The sequence below is a fragment of the Amblyomma americanum genome, chromosome 7 (assembly GCF_052857255.1).
Source record: "Amblyomma americanum isolate KBUSLIRL-KWMA chromosome 7, ASM5285725v1, whole genome shotgun sequence".
NCBI lineage: Eukaryota > Metazoa > Arthropoda > Arachnida > Ixodida > Ixodidae > Amblyomma > Amblyomma americanum.
Genome location: NC_135503.1, coordinates 93767888 through 93792436, shown reverse-complemented (window position 1 = coordinate 93792436; position 24549 = coordinate 93767888). Strand labels below are relative to the sequence as shown.

General features: G+C 46.2%; 1 protein-coding gene and 1 pseudogene across 3 annotated transcripts in view; one reads left to right on the top strand and one right to left on the bottom strand.

Moving 5' to 3' along the window:
- Nucleotides 1-2495: 2495 nt before the first annotated feature.
- LOC144097939 (uncharacterized) lies at nt 2496-5764 on the top strand (annotated as a pseudogene).
- A 231-nt stretch (nt 5765-5995) lies between these two features.
- The window catches only part of LOC144097340 (uncharacterized), a 31024-nt gene continuing 12470 nt past the window's right edge, over nt 5996-24549 (bottom strand). For all 3 annotated transcript variants that reach the window (XM_077630082.1, XM_077630081.1, XM_077630083.1), the window contains 4 exons: nt 17773-17921; nt 14843-14946; nt 11804-11878; nt 5996-6322 (listed from right to left, as the gene is read on the bottom strand). In XM_077630082.1, the coding sequence (XP_077486208.1) occupies nt 6168-6322; nt 11804-11878; nt 14843-14946; nt 17773-17921 (483 nt within the window). In that variant the 3' untranslated portion in view covers nt 5996-6167. The remainder of the gene's footprint in view (nt 6323-11803; nt 11879-14842; nt 14947-17772; nt 17922-24549) is intronic.

Genomic DNA, 24549 nt, shown 5'->3' with positions numbered 1-24549 from the left:
ACACAGTGTTTCTTCGTTATACGCCATGAATCAGGAGATAGGCTAATTCCTGCAACCCTGTGCGACCATTGGTGACTACTGTCATTGCCACCTCAGCCTCAAGTACCGCAACACTTATTGACGTTATGTGACGATAATGCATATTCGAAGAGTACAGCCGATGCAAGTGTCACAAGAGCCGCAAAGAACAGCACACGCATGCGAAAGGATCCCCATGTGTATCTGGCGGCAGACAATGAACAGGGTGTCTGGGCTGTAGGTTGAGCGAGAGGCAAACAAAGTCCCACTTGGAGTGGACCTTGGCTGATTTTCAGTTCAATGCAGAGAGATCGCATGACATTGGTTTCAATCTTAACCGTTAATTTGTGTGGCTCGAAAGGTTCAACTCCTATTGACCGAGCATCATTTTTTTTGCTTTCTTGGTTGCACGACCTTACAATAAACCCTGCAAAATAATTATAGGTAGAATTAAGAATGGCCTTCTCAGTCCTGACCACACTACTGGAAAATTAGTCGTCGAAAAGGAACGAGAGATTCTTTGCGACGGATGGCATTTTCGAGTTAGAGAATAAAAACGAATCCTGAACGGAACCATGAGGCTAAAACAAAATGACCAAGGGGCGTATTTTTTTTTTAATGTGACATATGTTTCAGCTTCAGCTGTATGTGTATGGCGGATGTGGAAGTCTGTATATAAGAAGACACCGTGTTCAGGAGTTCAGCTCATTCAAGAGAAATGCGTCTACTTTTAATGGGCTTGCAATAATTAGTGTGTGGGGACCTGCCCTGCAGCCCCCTGTGTTTGCTTGCCTGCGAGGCTCCGTGCAGCAGCTGTCTCACCTCGAGGAGGAACGCATTCCCTTGTCAATTACATTAACTAGCAAGGGAGGGCGCCAGCGTCCCTGCGCGGGAGACTGCTGAAGCCCGCGCGCGGGAGAGGGGGCATGGGGCTCTTCGGCTCCGCTCTTCCCTGGCGGGGCGAGGAAGCGGCGGGGAGACAGGCTCCTGTACTCGTCCCGTCCAGCGGTGCGGAGTATCCTTGCCCTAGCGCGAGTGAACATTCGCTCGGAACCTTGCTGGTGAGTCGGACGACCTCCATTCATTAGCGTACCTTGTTGCTAGCTGGCGTTATTGTTGCTGTAGCAATAAATGCCTGTTTGTGTCAGCCATTGTGTCGTTCCTTTGTTCCCTCAGAGCAAGGCCCGCCGTGCTTGGCGTGCGCTCGGTAGCGTAAGCGATCACTGGAGGGGGTCCGGGCGGCTTTGAACCGTGTCAGCAGCGTTTGAGTGGAGAGAACGTATTTATATCTCCCCAATTCAACCCCATAAGTGTTTGGTATGAAAATCTATGTGTTCTGCCGCCGACGCAGCTGCATCACAGCTCATGTTATGATGGCGTCACTTCATGCTAAAGACGCAGTTCCCGCCAAAAAAGTATCAGCTGACGGCGCAAAACATTCTCATCAAAAGAATGAAATATCAAGCGCCACATCTCTCAAGAGCAATACATTTCCTTCTTGCTTTGTACTCTGAGTGATAACGCGACACTTCGTTACCGGGTGTGAACACGCCCACTAGATGGTGTACGCGCAGATTCGCACCGCATTCATGTTTAGGATGGCGGCTACTTTTTACTGCACTTTATCTTCTCCCTCCAAGCCCTAAATGGAAGTAGCAAGTCAATGTGCTGCCTTCGCATCCCCATCGTATATTTATTTCCCCCTTTTCTCACTTTATATAGCAAAACCTAAGGAGAACTGCGCTGTGAAACCGCTGGTTACATTGGCATCTTGATACATCATGGTGTAAATATCTAAGTATTCCTGTGCGAAGCTGCTGCTGATGATGATGATTGGGAGAAAGAAAAGAAAAGATCACGGGCCTGCCTGCCGGATCAAGCCGAGCCACGCTCGCTGCCGCGTGCTGAAAGTAGGAGAGCAAAGCTAGAAAGGAAAGGCGCGCGCTAATAGGAAGCACTTCTTCAACTTGGGAGCACCAGAACTAGCACTGGCGGAACACGTGGCCCCAGATATGCGTTCAAAAATATTGACACGTGTACTTATTTTTATCGGGCGACCACGTTTCGCCGCCTAACAAGTGTTATCGCACAGCGCGGGACGCGCCTGCATCTATCCGAAGTTTCTGGAAAATCATCGATGCTTCTATTCGCTGTCTGTTGTAGACGAACCTTATGTTATCTGATTTCATCGCCTGACGCGAATAGTGTAGAACTTTGCGGAAATCACGCGGGTCCCAACGATTAGTATGGAACATTCGACGACTGCTATATAACAGCCGACGCTCTTGACCCGCGGATCAGATTTTCGACGATCGCCGACCGTGTGCGCCGCTACCGTTGTGCTTTAAGTGTAGCCTCTTTTGTGGGCACAGGTTCGCCCATTAAAAGTTAGTTTTGTCTTTCACAGTATTTCTACTGTGTTCTTCAACGTCACCACCACGTGACATCTGGTGGAGGTGGTGCTTTTTTTTTTGTTCATGTACCGGACGCCCCCGACAAGCCGTGATCCAAGCCCGGACCGCAAAGAGAACACCAACGTAGTCCCGGACAATCGAGCAAGCCGCCGTCTTTAACAGCTTCCCCCGGAACACGGACTTCTACCTGCGAAGACCAAGAAGATTGTGGCCGAGGCCACCCCAATGGCAGCCCCGGCGTCCCCCATCGGACTGCAGCAGCCCAGGGAACCACCGACGTTCCGCGGTTTCACATTTGAGGACCCGGAAAGCTGGCTGGAAACGTATGAGAGGGTCGCTACGTTTAACAGCTGGGCAAGCGACGACAAGCTGCGACATGTCTATTTCGCATTGGAGGACGCCGCCAGGACGTGGTTCGAGAATCGAGAAGCCACCTTGACGACGTGGGACCTGTTCCGAAGCAGCTTCCTGCAAACATTTACAAGCGTCCTGCAAAAAGAGCGAGCCCAAGCTCTACTCGAGACCAGAGCGCAGCTGCCGAATGAGACGATCGCAATCTTCACTGAGGAAATGAGCCGTCTGTTCGGCCACGCCGACCCGGAAATGTCCGACGAGAAGAAAGTCCGCCTACTGATGTGGTGTAAAGGAGGAACTTTTCGGCGCAATGACACGAAGCCCACCGACGACCGTAGAAGAGTTCCTTCGCGAGGCCACCAGCATTGAGAAGACACTCGAAATGCGGAACCGACAATTCAACCGCCGCACGAACTCGACAAACTACGCCGGAGTTCAGTCACTGGCCACCGACGACCTGCGCGAGACCATCAGGGCAGTCGTACGAGAGGAGCTTCAAAGGATCTTCCCTTCATCGCAATCTCAAGTGGCCTCAGTTGCCGAAATTGTCAAAGAAGAAATCCAGCGATCGCTGGTAGTTCCCCAAGTACAACCACAATCATCGCAGCCCCAGCCAGAAGCGATGACCTACGCCGCCGTCACCCACCGTCAAGGTCCCCCTCCACGACCGCGCCAGGACCCTGTAAAAAGGCGCGCTCACACTAGCGGGAAGCTTCTCGCACCGGCACAGCGTCAACGCCGACGCTGCCTCGCAGCTCCTCAGAATGACGCTCACACTGCGCTTGTTTTCTCGCTGCGGTTGTCTTGGAATGTGGAGAGAGGAGGTGCTGAGGGAGGACCCGAACGACCAGAAAGAGAAGGGGATAGTCACGTGACACCAGAGAAGACTGGAAAGCGCACCCTTTTCTCGCGTCGTCGTCTTGATCGTCTGCTAGCTCCCCTCCCGCCGCCCTTTTTGTCTCGAGGATGGCTGGTTCGAGCTGTAAGCTGTTGGCTACGGTAAACGTACTTATACTTGTTTGTCGCTGCTTCTGCACCGTCGCTTGTGCACCGTCTCAAGTCGCATGTTCATGCTGGCAAAGAAGCTGCCGAGTGCCCGGCCGGCCGGCCGGCCGGCCGGCCGGACGCGCGCAGCCTCCGCCGACGGCGTCACTGAACTGGGATCGACGTCACGGTTCACGGTAGGCGCCCATTGGCTGTTCTCGTCAGCGGCACGGGAAAAATAGGTACCGGACCCATCGCTCTGCGGGACGGCACAGCAGGCTGTCTGCGGGAGAAAAACCGGCTTGCGCGGGAAGCGGCACGCGGAAAACGTCCTGCGTTGCGCGTTTTCCCGCTAATTTGAGCGCGCCTTAACGCCGCAATTCCGTCGACCACCGCCGCCGCCGCCAACACCCCCACCCGTCGACCAGCACAGCTACCCGACGAAGACCGACGTTTGGCGCGCTCCTGACCACCGCCCGCTCTGCTACCACTGCGGGGAAGCCGGCCATGTGTACCGCCGATGCCCATACCGCGACCTGGGATTGCGAGGATTCGTCGGCGCTGCGTCCAGAAGTACTGCACGCCCTACATGACGATCCGACCGCTGGGCACCTCGGTTTCTCCCGGACGCTATCAAGGATACAAGAAAGATATTACTGGCCGCCCCTAACCGCCGATGTCGCCCGTTACGTCAAGACATGCCGAGACTGTCAGCGACGCAAGACACTACCGACAAGGCCAGCGGGATTACTACAGCTGATCAAGCCTCCTTACCGACCTTTTCAGCAGATCGGGATGGACTTGTTGGGACCGTTTCCGACATCAACTCCGGAAATAAGTGGATCGTCGTGGCGACGGACTATCTCACCCGCTTCGCTGAAACTAAACCTCTGCCGAAAGGCAGCGCAGCCGAAGTGGCGAAATTTTTCGTCGAGAACATCCCGCTGCGACATGGTGCTCCAGAAGTCCTCATCACCGACAGAGGAACGGCTTTTACAGCAGAGCTCACGCAAGCCATTCTGCAATACAGCCAGACAAGTCACAGGAGGACAACTGCCTACCATCCGCAGACGAATGGTCTCACGGAGCGCCTGAACAAGACCCTCGCCGACATGCTAGCAATGTATACGTCGACGTCGAGCACAAGACATGGGATGCGGTCCTGCCGTACGTAACATTCGCTTACAACACAGCGGTGCAAGAAACAACACAGATCACGCCATTTAAGTTGGTTTCCGGCAGGAACCCGACGACGACGCTCGACGCCATGCTGCCGCACGTCACTGACGAGGAAAATCTTGACGTCGCTACCTATCTCCAGCGCGCCGAAGAAGCTCGACAGCTCGCCCGCCTACGGATCAAGAACCAGCAGCGTACCGACAGCCGACACTACAATCTGCGCCGACGCCTCGTCGAGTACCAGCCCGGCGACCGTGTAAGTGTAGCCTCTTTTGTGGGCACAGGTTCGCCCAATAAAAGTAAGTTTTGTCTTTCACAGTATTGCTACTGTGTTCTTCAACTTCACCGTCACGTGACAATAACACGAATTTTGAAAAAGTCGTTCGAAATTTCTACCCTAGCAGGCTGTTGTTAAAATTTTTGTTGCTTTATTTCTGAAACCTTTTATTTATTGAGAAACTGTTATTGATCGGAAGTTGGCGCTCTAGGTCTCGGTTCTGTGGGGCAATTTTACAAAGCGAGTTTTAGTGAAATTTATTTCTGAAAGATTTGTCCTTATTTTTTCTTACGTTATTGATCACCACGGATGAAAATACTGAGACCTTCCAAGAAGTTCCTTTGTAAGCAACTCATTTTCTCTCTTGCTAAGCAAAGCGTGCATTGTAACAAATAACGTTTGTTTACACAGGAGCTTTTAAGTCGAATTTGAGCAATATCTAAACTGCAGGTTCAAGCTCCTATTTCCATATACTGATTATCATACACTCAATGACCACTGAATTCTGGCCCAGCAACCAGCACCACACTGGCTGTAGTACGTCAGAGTCATTTGCAATGCGTGGCCTCTGCTCAAGCATTCTACCCAGGGGACCCCAGAAGTGATAGCATTTGCACTGAGGTTTCTTTGTTTATAAGCAATCGCAGCTAGAACAATAAGCATAAGACTAACCTCCTGTCAAGTTTCAACGGAAGCACTCACCGAGGCAGTATAACGCCACAGATAACACGAAGGAGTAGTAAAAGCTGGCTATTAAGCCAATCATAAGAAACAGTGAATGCGTTGCGACAAAAGCTGCTTTATTTTTGTTGTTTTTCTTCCATGGAGTGCACAGTCTCCTGAGTAGTACCCGGTAAATTATGGTAGCAAGTTTTTTAAGCCGCAATTGACAGCCGTTGACTCTTTCTTCTCAGATACTTAGGAGACTTGATTTCTGCTATTCAATACCAGGCCATACACTGATCGCCTTCGATTGCAAACGTTTTGCAATCATTAAACTCCGCTTCACATGCAGTTGTGTTCAGCAGCTCCAGTGGACACTCTCTTGACACTGGTTCCAATGCTAAGTAAGGATCCTGCTTCCAAAGGTAGCAACCTGCAAGAATTTTCAAAGTCACACATTTCACTAGTAACAGCACATAAGCCTTCAATAGTTTTTCTGAAGACATGCACCTCCATTGCTCCAGCCCTTCGCCTCTGCACCCGTAAAAGGCTTAATCAGTTGTCATTCAAAAGACAACCCCATTCGAAATGAGTATGTTGATACGAACAAGTAGCATGGTTCCGCCGAAGCCCTGCAAGCAGTCAGTGGAACTGGACCATGTGTTTCAGCTGTGATGAGCACTGCTTACTGAAAAAGTGACTGTGCGCTGGCTACTCCTTACAGTGCTACCAAACTGCCATCAATGGTGCTGCAAGTACTTTCTAACGTGCTTTTCCCTGCAGTTAGCGAAAGCGCACTCACGTAACCTCGTATTCATTAGAACGCAATCTTCAATCACATGCCCAGCTTTCCTGGACATGAGCGACTAGAGTCATCTTTCGGAGGCAAGAAGCGAGCACGCTTGACTCGATGGGGACGTTTTGAACTGGTAATGTTGAGAAAATTTCTGAGTCCCGAAAAATTTTCAGCTATCATGGTGATTATTGTAGCCGACTCTTCTACCTCGAAGAAAATTTTGTTCTATAAACTACTTCCTACAATAACATTTACTGCCTCCAACGGCCACAGAACATCAATGGCATGTACGAAAGACTCGAAATTCCCCGCCATGATTTTGAGTTCTCAATAGCGCGCGGACGTGGTTTCAGCAGTGGAAACAAGTGGTCCTCCAGACTTCCAGAGCTTGAGAGCAGAGTGTGAGGAACTATTTTTCTAATGCTTTAGGCACTATCCACTATTAGAGGCAGCATATAGATGACACGTAGGCTTAGTTTGTTTTGTTTTTTGACGCTGTGTGCTCAGTTCTGTACATCGCAAACACACAGCCCTTTCTAGACATGCTGCAGTTGGCAGAGATCTTTCTCTTTGTTTGTTTCAGACCAAATAGGGCTCTGAATATTGCGACTCGTGGGCTTTTTCAGGTCTGCAAGCGAAGACAGCAACTATTAACAATACCGAGTTCGTCGAATCTGTGCTGATTGCTTATAAATACAAAAACCTATTCAACCATTACGGCTCGGATTCTAGAATGAGGCTCTGCCAACTCCTTCGCTCGCCCGTATTTCAGAGCAGCACTGCCGCTATACGAAGCGTCCTTTGTCACGAGGGGCGATGGCTACTACTAGAACATGCCAATGCACTGACCATCCAAGGTCAAACATTTTAGCAGCATTCTATGTACAAACGTTAGCGCAAAATAAGAGACAATCACAAGAAAGGTGGACAAGACAACGCGTCCACATTTCTTATGATTGTCTCATTTTGCGCTAACGTTTGCACATAGAACTATGCACCAACTAGCCTAGCAACAAGTGTTATTTTAGCAGCGGATAATTAATGGGATCTTTGAGCTAAGCGATGACAAGAGGTTAGGTTATGGAGGCAACACCGAGAGCGACTCTTCAGTTTTTTTTTTTTGCGATAAGAATATTTCCAGTACAATGCAGACGTCATTATCATGCTGTTGATGCTAGGATGGGGAGCTGCGATGGCACCGAGGAATTGTGCGGTGAGAAAACTTGTCAATATCTACTGACGAAGGCGAAAGAACATATAGCCTTTCTGATGACGAGTTTTCGCCTACCCCAAACAAACACACTCTCTCTGTTTTCACCGATGTTTTTCTTTTGGCCTGCCTTTCGCAACACACAAATATCTCATTTTCTGGCTGTGCAAACTTCTAGCGTCATGTCCCAGGTGAAGAACACATGCACAATGCGGCAGCACAGACGACGGCGCCCGGGCTCACTTGTACGGCTCGGTGGTTAGGCATCGAGGTAGGGGGTAGCGTTCGGTTGCGGAGTTCCAGGGCGAGAAGATATTAACCGGCACCAGCACCAAATGTAAGGTGGGGCTTATTCGGACAAGCTTCTTAACGGGAGCAGGGCCAACAGCAGTCCGTGGTCAGCTAGTCCAGCCAGGAGCGTGCACCAGGCGATGGCCATGCGTCTCGCACGTATGCCCGTCGTCTTCCTTACACCAACTTTTTTTTACCTGCGATGTGAAAACTAACGGATGACAAAGTGTTCTACGGCTGACTATACCAAAGCAGTAACCTTGCGGTCGTCGATGCCAACTTCCGGGTCAGCGATTCTTCCGTAGCGTTGCACGTGATCCTTGGAGTTTTGCAGCGGCTTCGTCTGGTGTTTGTGTCATGACTGAAGGGCAACTTGGTGGATTTAGTTGATGCTGTCATCATGGCTTTGCTGGGTCGCGCCGTTGAATTCTTCGGCTGCGTGTATTGCTTTGTCCTCAGTGGAAGATATTGATCTCTCGCCGGGAAGCAATCTCAGCTCGGAAAGTTGCGGTCTGTGGTTGTCTCTACAGGCGCTAGCAGGGGTTCTTGGGCGGCCGGTGCGTAGCTGCGGGGGGACGGTGCAAATTGTTCTCCTCATCGCGATGGTGACCTCGATGGGTAGCTCGATGCGTACATGGCATGACGCAAGTACCCTTCTTGTTCTTGATGTCAGTGACCGGGTCGTGGTCGTGGTGTATAGCCTCGAAGACCCATACATTTCAACGTCCAGTGTCTCAGGACATGTACGGACTCGCCGCAATGGAAACATATGGGGCGGATGCAATCGGTTCTCCGCGTATGGCACTTTCAGTGACTAGCGCGCCCCTCGCAAAGAGGACTGGAGGGTAATTCAAAGGGGTGCTCTAGCAAAGCAGGTTGGCATAGGCGAGGGCTTGGCGTCGCTTGCTCAAAGCTCGAGCAATGTTATGCTGCAGCACAGCTCAGGCCAGCGACCGTTGCGCGGCGATCGACATCGTCGGGATGGCAACTGCTTGCTTCACCTTTTCGCGCCCACATTCCCAGGTGTTGATGCTTGGGGCCGCTGTGGCGACATCATTCGACGGAGGTGTTCACGAATTATTTCGCGGATGAACGGAGGTATGTCATCTTCACAGGTTGTCATGTAGTGCCGAGCTCAGGCTGTCGATAATGAAGCGTAGCTCAACATCTTTACATTATTCATAGCAAGTGTTCGAAAAGGCAGAACGAAACAGGCTAGAGTCGGCGTCAGAGCTGGATTTGGCAAAGAGACCAACAGAGTAACGTGAAAGGCAGTCAGCATCTTTGTGGATGCTCCCATATTTGTAGACCTCCATTTATGCGTAGTCCTGTATGCCTATCGCCGAGTGGCTTAAATTGCCCGATTGATCTTTTAAAAGAGAGCCAACAGAACGCATGGTCATCGTATACAACCATATATTATGCTTACCATCTAAATACGGGCAAAATGTTCATACAGCCTACACTGTGGCTAAGCACATGCCCTCCGTGATTTTGTAACAGCGCTGTGATGTACAGATGACGCACCAGAGTTCAACGATTGCAAGGTTGGGCCTGGATTTCTGCTGAGCAAGGGCAGCGCCTATTTCATGACCGCTGGCGTCAGAACTAACTTCAGTGGGGCGGCCACATAGCAGTGTTCCAGGAGAGTCATGCTGTTAGCTTCGAGATCAGTGCAACACCGGCGTGATCTTGCATGGGTTCCCAAAAGAAACTGATGCCATCTTTAGGAGGTCGGTGAGGGGGTATACAATGTCGGCGAAGCCTTTAATAAAGGAGTGGAAGTACGAGCACACCTCCAGGAAGCTCCACAAGTCATTGAAGGAACTTGGCACCGATCTGATCTCTGGATGGGCGCCTGCAGCGCCAAAGACAACGCCCAAGTTGGTAACCTCACACCGTTAGAAACGATATCTGGAGGTGTTCAGCTGCAGACCCGCATCATGGACGAGTGAAATAATCTGTGAGAAATTATCACGGTGAGACGAGAAGCTCGCACATTCCCAATTCTTTGCTGCTCTTCGCACCCTCACGCTGAGAATTGCAACATAAAAGGCGCATATCTCAGTCAATACGGTATGTAAGCTCATTATATAGAAAACTGTTTTCCATGAAAAGAATGCAACCTGCCGAAAGACAGTGTAATCAACTAGAAAACGCTGAAGGCCCTTTCTCTCGCGACGTAGCTTTCTATTGTAGTCTGCTGCACATCGCAAAATTCCAGCCGGCTTCCCGAAAGCAACCGGCGCAGCTGTACCAGTTTCTACCAAGTACTGAGCTCACAAACATTCAAGGTTGCTAACAGCAGCTACTTGACGTTCGTCATTCTGACCAATTACCAGTTGAGCCAGGCATCCATGATTCCCGGCAGATATTATATGGGTGAGGCATTCTTTGAGGTAGTACCCTTTCTCGTTCATCTAAATCGCCTAGAACATTTTTTTTTTCTTGGATCTCCTTCGTCGAGTCTTCTGCCTGGCGGGGGGGGACGGTGTCATTAAACTCTTCACACGAGGCAGACCTGGACGACAGACCACATTTCATGGCCGTACTTCTATTGTTATACAGTATTTCTGCAACCACAGGAATATGCAAGCCACAAGGATCTTGTTTGGGTTTGACCTCGCGAAGTACAGCTTTCGCACAAAAACGAAGGGGTCAGAGGTGGTGACGAGGGGTTCGTGACGCATATTCGCACCGCGCCATGAAAGTCACGACGAGGGAACAACGCCCCGCGGCATCTGTCACGGCGAAGCGACAGCCGGATAACCATCGCAGTCCGTGGGGGATGCACAGGACGGATGAGACCGTAAATTTTCAGCCACATTGACCTACTTTGCGAGAACCCCAACTGGCTGCAGGGAGCCTGCACTGCTCACGTGAATGTGCGATTGTGTGATTGCGCGCCCGTGCGCAGTGCGATGAGAGTGCGGGTTAAATAATCCTGGGTAGTCAAAATTTGGCCGGAGCCCTTCGCTCCGGTGTCCATCATAGCCATACCGCAGCTCGGTACAGCCCATACGATGCAAACTAAAATATCGCTCTTCAAGAGCGCATGGGTGGCGAGAATTGCGAGATTACATTCTGAACTGTGACAGACACAGTGCTGATTTACAGTTGGCTTTGGCGCGCCTGGCATGCCTTGTGAGGCGGACGCACGCTGCTTGTGCTTCGGCAGGCAAGGAACGCTCTTACCCTGAGGTTTTCTTGGGTGGTGCAATCGGGAACGAACCATGCATACTGACCAAAGCCTCTACATTCCCTCGGTGCACACTGCTATTTCACTCCAATGAAAGTAAAAACTAAAAAGTAAAGCACATAAAGACCATTTCAACATCTACCTTTCGAGCTCTTTTTAATTTAATCTTTGTGTACTCAATTATAATTCTATACCCTGGTACACTTTGATGATTGTTATGCGGGGTGAATGTTTCCTAATGGCTCCAGGTGTTCTACGCAGCTGTCATAAACCTGAAAAGAATTATATGTAAGCTCACAACCGTGGGGGGGTAACGTGCAATGGCACCGAATGATGTTTTCCTCAGATACGTCCTTACCTTGTCTTTTTTTTCTCACTGTAGAACCTAAGGCGTTTAAAATCTTTCAAGCAGGCTCACCTTCACCACTCACGGACCATAGAACGAAGCAGGTTTCGTAATCGGTGTAGTAAACATCATACACGTGTTCGTAATCTAAAAATGATAAAAAACAAGTAAGCTTGTTAGAGCTTTTGTAAAAGGCCATTGTTATTTATATTGTTACATGTCGGCAAGCAGATGAAAACAGGACTACATGACAGATGGCGATGGAATGATTTAATGGCGGTGGGCCTAGCGCGAGCGCTCCGTGCCGCACCACTGCCCACTTTGTCGTCTTCCTGTCCGTGACAATATCATACCTGGTAAAATAAATAGCACTCAACATACAGTGTTGATTCAGCGCAAATATTTCCTCTGAAATATCTGCGCAGGTTAAAGAACCACAGGCGGTCTAAACTAAAGCAGACTACTCCGCTACAGCGTCCTTCATAGGCCCTGTGTCACTTCGGATTGTTCGGTTCGGCATGTGTCGCTTCGGGTGCAGGTTACTTCAAGCTCTATTCCGGATCTCATTTTCTTAAGCGATCGATTTCTGAAAGAAAAGGTTAGCGTGAATATTTATGATGGTTTATCTAATCATAATATCGTTGTGTGCACACTATCGTTTCCAGGACGGTTTCGCAAGAGTGGTTCTACAAAGTGTGTATATGCCTTTAACAAAGCTGATTATGCAGCCATCATACCTTGCACGCGAATACCTCGACTTCCACAACCTATGCACAGAAGCCTCTGCAGAAATTGAAGTAATATGGCTGCAGTTGAAAAATCATGTAATGCACTGTATTAGGCAGTTTGTCCCATTAATAAAAAAAGACCACAAGAAAGCACAATCCATGGATAACTCGCGAAGTAATTCAATTAAAACGCAGAATCAAAAGTTTGAGAAAATACAACAAAGCAATCCCGGACTCAGACTATTCCCAAAAGGTTAATACATTGAACAAAGAACTGAGGGAAAAGACAAAAGAAGCAAAGCAGCACTTCTGTAAAACAGCTCTTCGCAACTTTATCAAACAATCGCCCCACAAATTCTGGCGCTATGTTAGTTACAAAGAAAACCCTCCAAACCCTTTGCCCTCTTACGAAGAAAAAAAAAAGTAGGCAATTGCGTTTAACGCATTTTTCCAATCCGTATATATTTACACCAGACAGTGGTATTACGCATTCCTTTAGGCAAGAAAACAGAGAGCAATATGGTGTGCTGGATGCCCCAGTCGTAGCTGAAGAAGGAGTACTATCCCAGTTGTTAAACCTAGATGATAAAAAGTGCAGCGGTCCGGAAGAAATTCCAAATGTCTTCTTGAAACGTTATGCCGAACCCATCAGTAAGTACCTATGGTTTGTGTTCAATAAGTTCATACGTGAGCGCTGCCTCCCAGAGGGAATGGAGTGTTGCAAAAATAATACCAGTTTATAAATCAGGTGATAAGACTTGCCAGTCAAACTACAGGCCTATTTCTCTTACGTGCACTGCCTGTAGAGTTTTAGAACACATTATCCTAAAATCAATAACAGAGTTCGTTGAATCAAATAACATTCTTCATCCCAAACAACATGGCTTCGGGCATGGTCTGTCTACTGTTACACAACTTGCCGAGACTCTACACTACTTCACAAAAGCAATTAACACCCAAATGCAAACAGACGTAATCTTCTTAGACTTTTCAAAGGCCTTCGACCGGGTCTGCCACACCAAACTGCTACAGGAGCTAAGTCATATATTAGGTGGTGGGTCAGTAGTCCGATGGATCGCCAATTATTTAACGGACCGTCGCCAGTTCGTGCAACTCGGCGACCACACTTCAGATACTGTCCCGGTCCTTTCCGGTGTACCACAGGGCTCTGTTTTAGCCCCAATTCTCTTCCGTCTCTTCATAAACGACATAAGCGAAACTCTTCATAAGCGAAACTGAGGTTGTTCGCAGATTATTGCATACTATATAGAGAAATAAAAAGCCGAGAAAACCAAATAAGCTTAAACAATGATTTTGGCAAGATATCAGAATGTTGTTCGAAGTGGCAAATGGCTCTTAACTTAGACAAAATAGTTTCTATGAATATAACGAAAAAGAAATTCAAACTTAGCTTCAATTACGGCAATAGCAGCACTACACTCAAACCAGTCACCGAGCATAAATACTTAGGCATCATTATATCAGCCAATCTGTGGTGGATTGCTCACGTAGATCACGTAACAAATAAAGCGATGCTTAAGCTCATGTTTCTGAAACGAGCCCTGCGGTATTCGTAGAAGCCAAGCTTTTGGCGTATGCAACTATCATTCGCCCAATACTAGAATACGCAAACGTCGCCTGGTTCCCGTATACGCAAGATAACATAACTACGTTTGAGGCTGTCCAGCAAAAAAGTGTGCGCTTTATCTGCAACAGATACAGGCGCACTGATTCTCTGACGCAGATGCTATCTGAGACTGGGCTTGACACGCTAGCTAGTCGTGCGACGCTTCACCGTATGAAGTTTCTGTACATGATTTTACATAATAAACTTGAAGTTGATTCTGCTACATACGTTACACTGAAGACTTCCAGAGAAACGCATCACAAAAATTAACTCGCCATACAAGAATATTTCTGCGCAAATAATACATTTGTTCTTCTTTTTCCCATGAGCTGTGCGGGACTGGAACTCACTTGATGATTCAATGATTGTCCAGCCAACTATTGAGAAATTTTTGGCGCTAGCCGGCAAAAGTGTATTGTCAGGAAATAAGCTGTGATTTTTATTTACTTTTCTAACCTTTTTGGGGGGTTTCCATGTATTGGTAGTTCCATGTATATGTATATTCCATGTATCTATTTGTATTTTTCGCGATCATTTATGAAGAGAAAAGGTGATTATTATTTATGGCTTATCTTTGTATTGCCTTTTCCAATGCCTTTTCTTATCGTCCCCATAATATTCACTGTCCTTTTTGCATACTTGAAATAGTGTTATGCCTGGTCTACTGTTTGTCTGCGGAAGCCACTCCTGTAAAGATCCCTCAAACAGGGATCGGCAGTATTGATAAATAAATAAATCCCACAACTTACAACTTACCCACATAGAATTCGTCGTATCTAGCTATGAAGGTTATCCTATTTTTAACAGTCCCACCATCAGAACTTGAAGTGACGGTGGTATAAAATAATGTGCGCTCCTCCCTGTACGAGAAAAGAAACATGAGATTATCACTACGTGTTCAACTTAATATATCTGGCTGGGCTTAAAAAATTAGCAGCCATTTTTGCCACCTCTATAGTCATCAGTAGCAGTCTCCGCAAACAGCAGACTTCTTTTTGCGCGAAATCCTTACTGGCACCATAAGTGCTGGGCATTTTCAGCTGCGTGGCACGACGGACACAGCGCTGTTCAGGAACGGTGTCACGCGACGCAGTGCTAGAGGCGAGTCACAGCTGGTTCGCATGCGCATCTCATTAAACCCTTTTACAGGCTCTAAACAGTGTTGGCCAGGGCGCTCTTTTTTGCAGCTGAACAAGGCGCTCTTCAAACAATATGTTCGATACAGCCAACCAGATCTCTCAAGTATGCGCATCTACTTTGCGCACGTTTCTAAAAGTGTGCTAAACATATCCTCCGGATATGCTTAAGACTTAGCCATGGTATCATTGTGACCTAGCCTTGATACGAACGCCAGAACGGTCAGCGGCATGCTCTAAGTTGGGACACGGAAAGGGTTCCCTGAAATAGACAGCGCACATTGCCGGCGGGAGATAGACTGGCTGTTCACTCCGCTAAAAGGCAGGGGAGTGTTAATCGCTTTTTACGCTTTCCGGGGCCTCCGTCGCTATGTAGGACGACTTGAAAAGGCGCTCGCGGTGTCCGTCGCACCATTGGTTCGTACAGTTGATAAAAGCTCCCGAAGGAAACGCCAAAACTGAAAAAGCTCCCGCCTTCCCCATGTGCATGGTGTAAGGCAGTCATAAATATTTAAAAATAGGCTTTTTTGAGTTATAAGAGCGATTTTTAAGGCATAGTATTCTTATAACGTAGTGCATCGGAACACAGCTGAGACGTGATAACTAGCAGGCTGGATAAGGATGCAGGCTCATTGCACAAGAATTAACATAATAAGTACATAATAATAAATACAGAAGGAGGTCCAAAATCACAGAATGAGGGAGGGGGATATAAATAGCAGCACAGTGTAATAAAAATAAGATAGCGGCAGTCACACAATATGCACTGAGTTTATCAGCAAAGAAGAACACGCAACTCCACAATTCATCAGAGAAAATTGTTAAATTAACTTTACTAGGTTATATTTGCTTGCACAAAAAAGCAAACCAGAAACTATAAAGATCATTCGGAAACACTGCCAGAAAACTTGTTTAATAATGTGCATTAGCCTCAGATCAGAATGAGAATTATAAACTACACATAAAAACAAGAAAAAATCATCTGAGCAAGAACTATTTCAACCTGCAATTAAATTAATAAACAGACGCCATTCAGTTTATTTGCAATGGTAATGAGTTCCAGGCTAATTAAGCCTGATAGTGCGCTATGAAATTTCTGTTTTAGTCTTAATATTGAATATATAACTCTGAATTGTTCTCAAGTTACTGAATGAATAACTTGCGAACTTAGTCTGCTAGACTCCTTATCTACTAACAGGCTTGTAGCCCACCACAGTTAATGTCTATATCCCTTTTCATAATTTCAAAAATGACATTCGCGTCGTCTCAACGGTGCAAGGAATCTCGCGGCCACAAAAGCGAGTCCGCGCGGTCAGAAAGAGAGCTCGCCATGTCTATGAGCGCACGTCAAACAATGGTGCGGGTGTTTGAAGAATTTCGAGTTTCGGACTGCATTTATATCCGAATGAAGTTGCTTATTAATGAAGCCTTTTGCACGGTTATAACCCCGCAATATACGGTCATTAAAAATAAAGGAAATTATGCCGCGTTGGAGATACCTTGTTTCCGCACATTTCAGAGATGCAGTGCTTTGAAGAACTTTGCAATATTTAACAAATTTACATTAACGTACAAAAATTATTTTGGGACTAAGAAGAAAATTTAAGAGAAAAGAGTCGTTGCCCGTGCCACTGGGTATAACGGGTAGCCTCGAATCGCAGAAACCGCCACGGTGGTTCAGAAGCTTTGACGTTCTTCTATTGATCCCAAGGTCGCGGGCCCGATCGCAGCCATGGCGACCGTATTTCCATATAAGTGAAATAAAAAAACGCACTGGCGTTGAGCGATGGCAGCGCTCTTTACAGGACCCTAGGTGATATACATTAACCCAGCGCTCTCTGGTATGGCGTCCTTCGTAGTCGATGTGTCGCTTCGGGACGTTAAACCCCACTATTTACAATTCCACTTACGGAGTTAAGGTCCGAGTTTGCAATATTGTGGCTGAAATTAAACTCGTCTTATTATGCAGTTGATTTGCGAATATGTAATTAGCATATTTATACCAAATTTACGTGCATTTATTACTGGCTGTTTCTTAGCTAAACATTTAATGAATGTGCGTTGCAGTTCATTCCTTGATTGACGTTACGTATACAGAGTTTATTGATGTCTTTAGGTTTTTTTCGCTTTCTGTGTTTGTTTTACAATTTTTTGGTGGCGTCACGACCATCTGTGAACAATCCTAGGCAGAGGTATTCCTACAATGCATGCTCACACGTACTTTCGACAGCAAGATAAACTGCACTTTTTTTATCTCTCGTTCACCAACGTCCTTTTTACCAACTCTGCACAGGACCATTGGATGAGCAGCTTGATGCACTGATATTTAATCAAGCTGCCAGCGCTACTCGGACCACCTTTTCTTTGCTGTTTATTACATGGAATCTGGTAACAGCAGCAATGGCCGTGTAGTCACCGATTCTCTGAAAATTGCATGTGCACCTCAAAGTGGACTGGCTTAAGCTTTGACAGAGTTTTTTAGGATTCTCCAAGTAGGTACAATCTTCCATCCATATAGTATTGGGGTACAAGTTGTATTCTTACACTCACCATTCCGTTTTGTTGGTATGATCAATCACAACCAAAATGTCAAGTGTGTATAGGATTTCCATCGTGATGCATAGCGCGTTCACTGCCAAGAATGGCGCTGCTGTTTTTGTGTCCAGACCGTATGCTGTTCTCTTTGACATTTTTAACAACTGAAAAGAGAAAACAATGCATTCTAATACTCGTCATGACGCTCATTTGTCCAGAACTGTCTAATATTGTTTTCCACGCAAATGCCGCGCTGGCACTCCACCCATACTTGAATAAGAACAAAGTTTACAAATTTAAAAACTTTGGGCTACACTTAAGCTCCGCCTTTAAGGTTATGGCCCCATAGCCTTCGGCTCATTTTCCGCACGCAGACGCAGACACTGTTCCTGTATTATGTGAAAGATCACACGGCATATATGCAAAATCCCTGTGTTATCCAAGCCATACGAATGAGCTTGCATGGCCTAGATTAAGAGAGTTATCCCGAACCAGCACCAGACATGAAATTGGTGGCCGTAGGTTCGGATCCCACCGGCAGCATGTGGTTGTTTTTTATTCCGCTTTTGTTAATTTCCCAAAGATGAAAAACGATAAATTAAAATAGAAATAAATAAAATAAAGAAGACAATATCCCCTATGCTCCTTGGTTTTGGTGGCTGTTGGCTCCTGTCATATATATATATATATATATATATATATATATATATATATATATATATATATATATATATATATATATATATATATATATATATATATATATATATATATATATATATATATATATATATATATATATATATATATATGAGATAAAGATTGGGGTCCGCCGGCGGTCTTCCTTCGGCTCTCTCCGACCTGGTGTGGTTTCCTTTGGGCGGGACGACCGTCGTCCCGTTGCATAATTTGGTGGCTGCGGTAGGATGGCGCTCACCCGCGCTCGGAAACAGGCTGCGGAAGGGGCCGAGGTCGGCGAGCAACCTCCGGCTGACGCGGCAAACGGCGCGGCGGACGGCGCAGCTGATCTCGGGCACTCCGACGGCCTGCCCCTGTCCCCGGCGCTGCAGGCCGCCTTCGAGCGCCTCCATCAGCGACTGGACCGGCTGTTCGGGCGGCTGGAGAAGGTGGAGCCAGAACTTGGCGTCTGTGGCGATGAGGCAGCGCCGGAATTACCAGTTAGGGCAATGGGTGAGAAAGTGCCAAGGACCAAGCTGGCTACAGCTGGCAACGCGCGTGAGCAGAAGAGAATGGTGAGTCGGCCGGGAGGTGGAGGCGAATTGGATGCCTGTGAGTGTTCCTCTGCCGCGCCCAGTTTTCCCGCAAACGCCCGAAGTGTCGATGCAGCCTGCTTGAAGGTCGGCGTGGGGTCAGTTATTGTCCCGCACCATGTGATGCTTGCCGCCTCGCTCAACGGAGTGAACCAAGGCGGTGTGGGACATTCTTCGGCAACTGCGGGCGTTCAGCCAGCTCACAATCTTTGAAGTCAACGAACAGTTTGACCACTTACTTTCTCCGAGCCCACGTTGCGTCACTCCAGGTAAACCTGAATCAAATGTCAATATGCCGTCTCCAACTCAAGAAGAATGGCGTGATCACAAGTTCCGAAGTGTGTCGGTCCAGACTGTAGACATGGAAGCGACCTCGTCTGCCACGGTAAATCTAGAAGAGGGCAAGCCTGGAGATGCGCCCCCAGAAGTGAACACGGAGCATCAGGAGCATATAGAAGAGGCGGAGGCCAACAGTGCTGTCGAAGCCGTAAAGCTGGCTAAGCTTGAGGTGGACGGCTTAATGGAACCACTGTCTGAAGGCGAGCAGGAGCCCTCACCGTTGTCGTACGTGTAAGAACCACCCACAGTCAGCTCCGCATCTACCTGGACAGTTTGGTATCAAAAGGGACCACAACGACATCACCACGTGTTGATGACTACCGCGAATTAAGCTACGCTCCTGAGAAGCTTCGCCCGGAATGCCGAGTGGCTCATCTGGAAGTGCTCGATGCCTTTCTCAAGGCGTGCAGCACCACTAGTAGTTTCGCAAGGAGTGCAGCGCCAAAGCGTTGACGCCCCGCTGCACTGGAGTCTGCGGCCATTGCCGTGGGACGGCATCACTTGAGGAAGCTGTACTCCCCGGCTGACCTGCCTGGACCGTCACACTGCGTCGCACTACTTTCTTTTTTCCATCCCCCCCCCCTCTGGTGGAATGTTGCTACGGGAATAAACGCCCAGGGCACGGCGTAAGCCTACCAAGTTCACTGCGCGGAAGAAGATGAGGGGATATATATATATATATATATATATATATATATATATATATATATATATATATATATATATATATATATATATTTATATATATATATATATATATATATATATATATATATATATATATATATATATATATATATATATATATATATATATATATATATACAGACAAGTTAAATGAAATGAGGGGCCCGTTTGACAAATTTATGAAGGGAGCTAACAGTCACCGAAACCAAGGTGCATAGGGGAACGTTAATTTTTTTTTTATGTGTTATGCTTATCAGTGAGATAATAATACTTGGATTAATAAATAGCTTAAAGAAAATTACTTATAAAGCAGCAGAAAAAACAACCATGCCGCCGGTGGGATCCGAACCCGGAGGTCGTGGGTTCGGATCCCACCGGCGGCATGGTTGTTTTTTCTGCTGCTTTATAAGTAATTTTCTTTAAGCTATTTATTAATCCAAGTAATATTATCTCACTGATAAGCATAACACATAAAAAAAAAAATTAACGTTCCCCTATGCACCTTGGTTTCGGTGACTGTTAGCTCCCTTCATAAATATATATATATATATATATATATATATATATATATATATATATATATATATATATATATATATATATATATATATATATATATATATATATATAAGGCAGATGTAGTGAGGGGCTTGTTTGACAAACTTATTAAGGAAGCCAGCAGTCACCGAAACCAAGATGCATAGGGGAATGTTTCTATTTTTTTCAATATCTAGTGCCAATCAATTAGTTTTTAAAGGAAATTACTCATAAAGCAGCAGAAAAAACAACCATGCCGCCGGTGGGATCCGAACCCACGACCTCCGAATATCGCGTCCGGTGCTCTTACTAACTGAGCTACGGCGACGGCTGTCCAATCTGCTGCTCTCGTGGGTATTTATGTTTACTGGGTGTAAGCGAGTCTGGAGAGTGTTCTTTGAGCGATTTATTAATCTTGGTGTATATATATATATATATATATATATATATATATATATATATATATATATATATATATATATATATATATATATATATATATACATATATATATAAATATATATATATATATAATTCACGACGTTTCGGCTGGAGGACCAGCCTTTTTCGAGAAGAGGCTCGGTCCAGCCGAAACGTCGTGAATTAAATCCTGTTATGTTTCTTCAATTTTTGGTGATTTTATATTACATTGACAAAATCAGACCAAATGTATATATATATATATATATATATTTGGTCTGATATATATATATATAATGCCATATGTATATATATAATAGTGTGATATAATGTAATGATATAATAAAGTTGTGTATAGCTGAGTTTCAGGCAGGTACCACCAGCAGAAAGATATTACGGTCTGCCCTTTACCCCGCCGATCCCTCTGACATACGTGCGGAAATACCAACTTAAATTCGTAGCGGTCGTGCTTATATTCCCCTACACGAAATGTGTTTAATGGAAACAATAGCAAGCTCAGCGCAAGGGTGCCGAAGACATAGTGCTAATTTAAAACTAGCGCTCCGCCTAACAACCTTCAATATGCAGCTGGCCTATCCCGTTACCGCTTGCACATCACTGCAATATCGAGTCAAATCAGAAACAGACATGCTAATGAATAAAATTATCATATATTGTAGCCTATGTAAAAGTTGCCAACATCCCTACTGAAGAAAACACATATGCATATGCAATTATTGTACATGAGAGATGCGGGACAAATGCGACATATGGTCCATATGGGATATATGGGTCATGGGTGATATGATGAATACGGTTCATATGGGGTGAGTATTTTTTGAAAATGTGAGAGCCATGATCATACGATTCCAATTTACGTGGCAACTCGTGGATACGCCTGTAAAATGAGCAGAATGCAATGAAAATCGAAAAAATATGACCAGAATCTCGTTTCGAACCAGCCACCTTCAGATTCTTAGCACAGCATGCTAACCACTAAGCCACGTCGAATTTTTTTTCTTTATTGTATGGAAATAGTGCCAAAGAGAAAAGTCTAAGCCCGCTTACGCCACAAAACACCGGGACACCATACCCCTTTATGGCCCCTCCTTCCAAACTATCAACAGTCTAGTAGGCACACACACATGCATCCAGATAGGGGAGCCAGCTAGGCGTCTCTTGCAGGGCAGCATATACTCCCCGCACCAAAGCGCATTGTACACGAAACAAATATTTCGACGACCATGGTGATTCGGCGCGGCGGTCCATCATGCGGGTCTTCCAGAGACTAAATAGTACCAGCAACATAAATAGATCATATGGTCCAACACAGTTTTTCTCCAGGCAAAAAACGGATACTGTACGGTGTGAATGTCAATGTCCTTCTTAATTGTTCGCTGTAATATATCCCAGCAGAACACAGCATAAATGCACAAAATGCAACAATAGTCAATTCTCTCTGGTGTGCTGCACGGACGGCAGTTCACCGACCATGGCGCAAGCAACTCCTTAGCATAAAGCCATGCCTTCACCGGCAGCGTAGATATGTGCAGTTTAAAGAAGAAATATTTGCGGCAGAAGAAACTCACATTCGCCTGACAAGTTTTAAAACGCTGGTGTCAAGAAACTCCAGAAAAGGTAGCCGATACAAAGGTGCAGGCAACAAAAAATCTGTAAGTGCTTGAGTCAGCGGCCTTCTGGAGACGCTATACAGGTAGTCTAAAGAAAAGCACACAGTGAGGAAATTGAAGATGCCAGCAACTTTCTTGAGGAATCATCATAAAGGTCTCTCACGAGTGTGTCCAGTCGGTCCGAATAGGAAAGGCAAATGAGCACTGAGACGCCTACTAAGCACAGGTACAAAAAAGGGGTTGTTTGACGATTTGAAAAATAAAAAACGCGAAACGACCTGGTGCACGAATAATTGAACAAGGCAGATTCCACCAAACTCTAGAGAAAGAAATAGGTTATCGCGACGCATGGGTTCCCGTTGGGAACACCATACGAATGTAGCAAATATTCTGTGCATCACCTGCACTTTCTTCCTCGCACAGTGGAGAACCTGCAGCACTTAGGCAAGTTTTGCAAATAAGAAAAACTGCAGACTTGAGCCCGAGCAAACACTTGCAGTTTCCTACCCAACCAAGCCTGGGCTTGTCGCCTCATGAAGACAATCTGTGAATCCTAGTAGGCTCCTCTGTTACGAATTTGGTGAAGAGGAACCCCTAGGTAGTGAAGGATCCCGCAGTCCCAGCCTATGCCACTGTAATTACCTAGCGTTGTAACCCAATAGCCCTACCAAATCCCCTTGGATTTATCTAGATTTAAGAGCCGCACCTGATACCTCGCAAAACTGTTCAGTCAAGTGTAATGCCTCAAGCACACTCTTTTTGTCAGAACAAAAGAGGGCGACATCATCTGCATAGGTTAAACTCTTAATTTCGAATTGCGCTAGCGAAAAACCACGGATAGTTGCGCAGTTAATAATACTGAGGCAAAGGTGTTGAATATATAAGGCAAACAACAAGGACGTTAATAGACAGCCTTGGCGAACAGATAATTTCAATGGAATAGGTTTCGTTAGCTCTTGGTTAACAATTAGCCTTGTATAGGACTCCTTATAACTCAGTCTTATGCCCCTAAGCAAAGCATCTCCAATATTTTCATGCTCTAAGACCGCAAACAAAAAATCGTTACTAACTTTATCAAGCGTCTTGGCAAGGTTAATCTGAATTACGGCTACTTGTCCGGTCTCATCTGGTACTGTCTCCACTACCGAACATACAATATGAATATAGGTTTGGATGCTGCGGCCTCTGATACCGCACGCCTGATGCGTGCCCATTAAGTGAGCGACAACAAGCTGCCGACGATTGCAAACAACCTTTGCTAAAAGTTTGGAATCTACATTACAGAGGGAAATTTAACGATATCCCTCAACTGCCTTCAACCGATTTGTACCTGTGATTTTTGGAATTAATATAGTACCCAGAAAAGAAATTGGAGGCCAAAAAACCTGAATCGTAAGAAGCCTGGAAAACCTCCATCAAGACAGGCGCTAGGCAAGTGGAAAATGATCTATAGAATTCGCTAGTAATGCCATGTGGCCCAAGAGATTTCTGAGCCGTCAGGTCAAAAATGGCAGATTTATTTCGTCCAAAGTGATAGGCCCCACCACTAAAGCACGCTGTTTATTGTCAAGTCGAGAAAGGGCTTTGAATAAGCGACTCTACAAAGGGGCCTTAATAAGATCTAGGACTCGTAGGTTTCTCGATGAGCAACCATCTCGTCGGGCCCTGTGTGATGAAAGGCAGACTGCTCTGGCTAAAGAATTATAGGAAATTCGGTATGGTGGTTGCATATACAGTGAGGGTCCTGGTAATATTGAGGCTTTCTTTGACTGTTATCAGAAGCTGTTTAGAGGTTGTGTGGGCACAAATGTAAGAGCTGACAACGCCACGTCGAACACTGAAAAAAAGCATTATTTTCTCATGTCTACCACAAATGTGCATTAGCGCACTTGGAACATTTTTTCCAT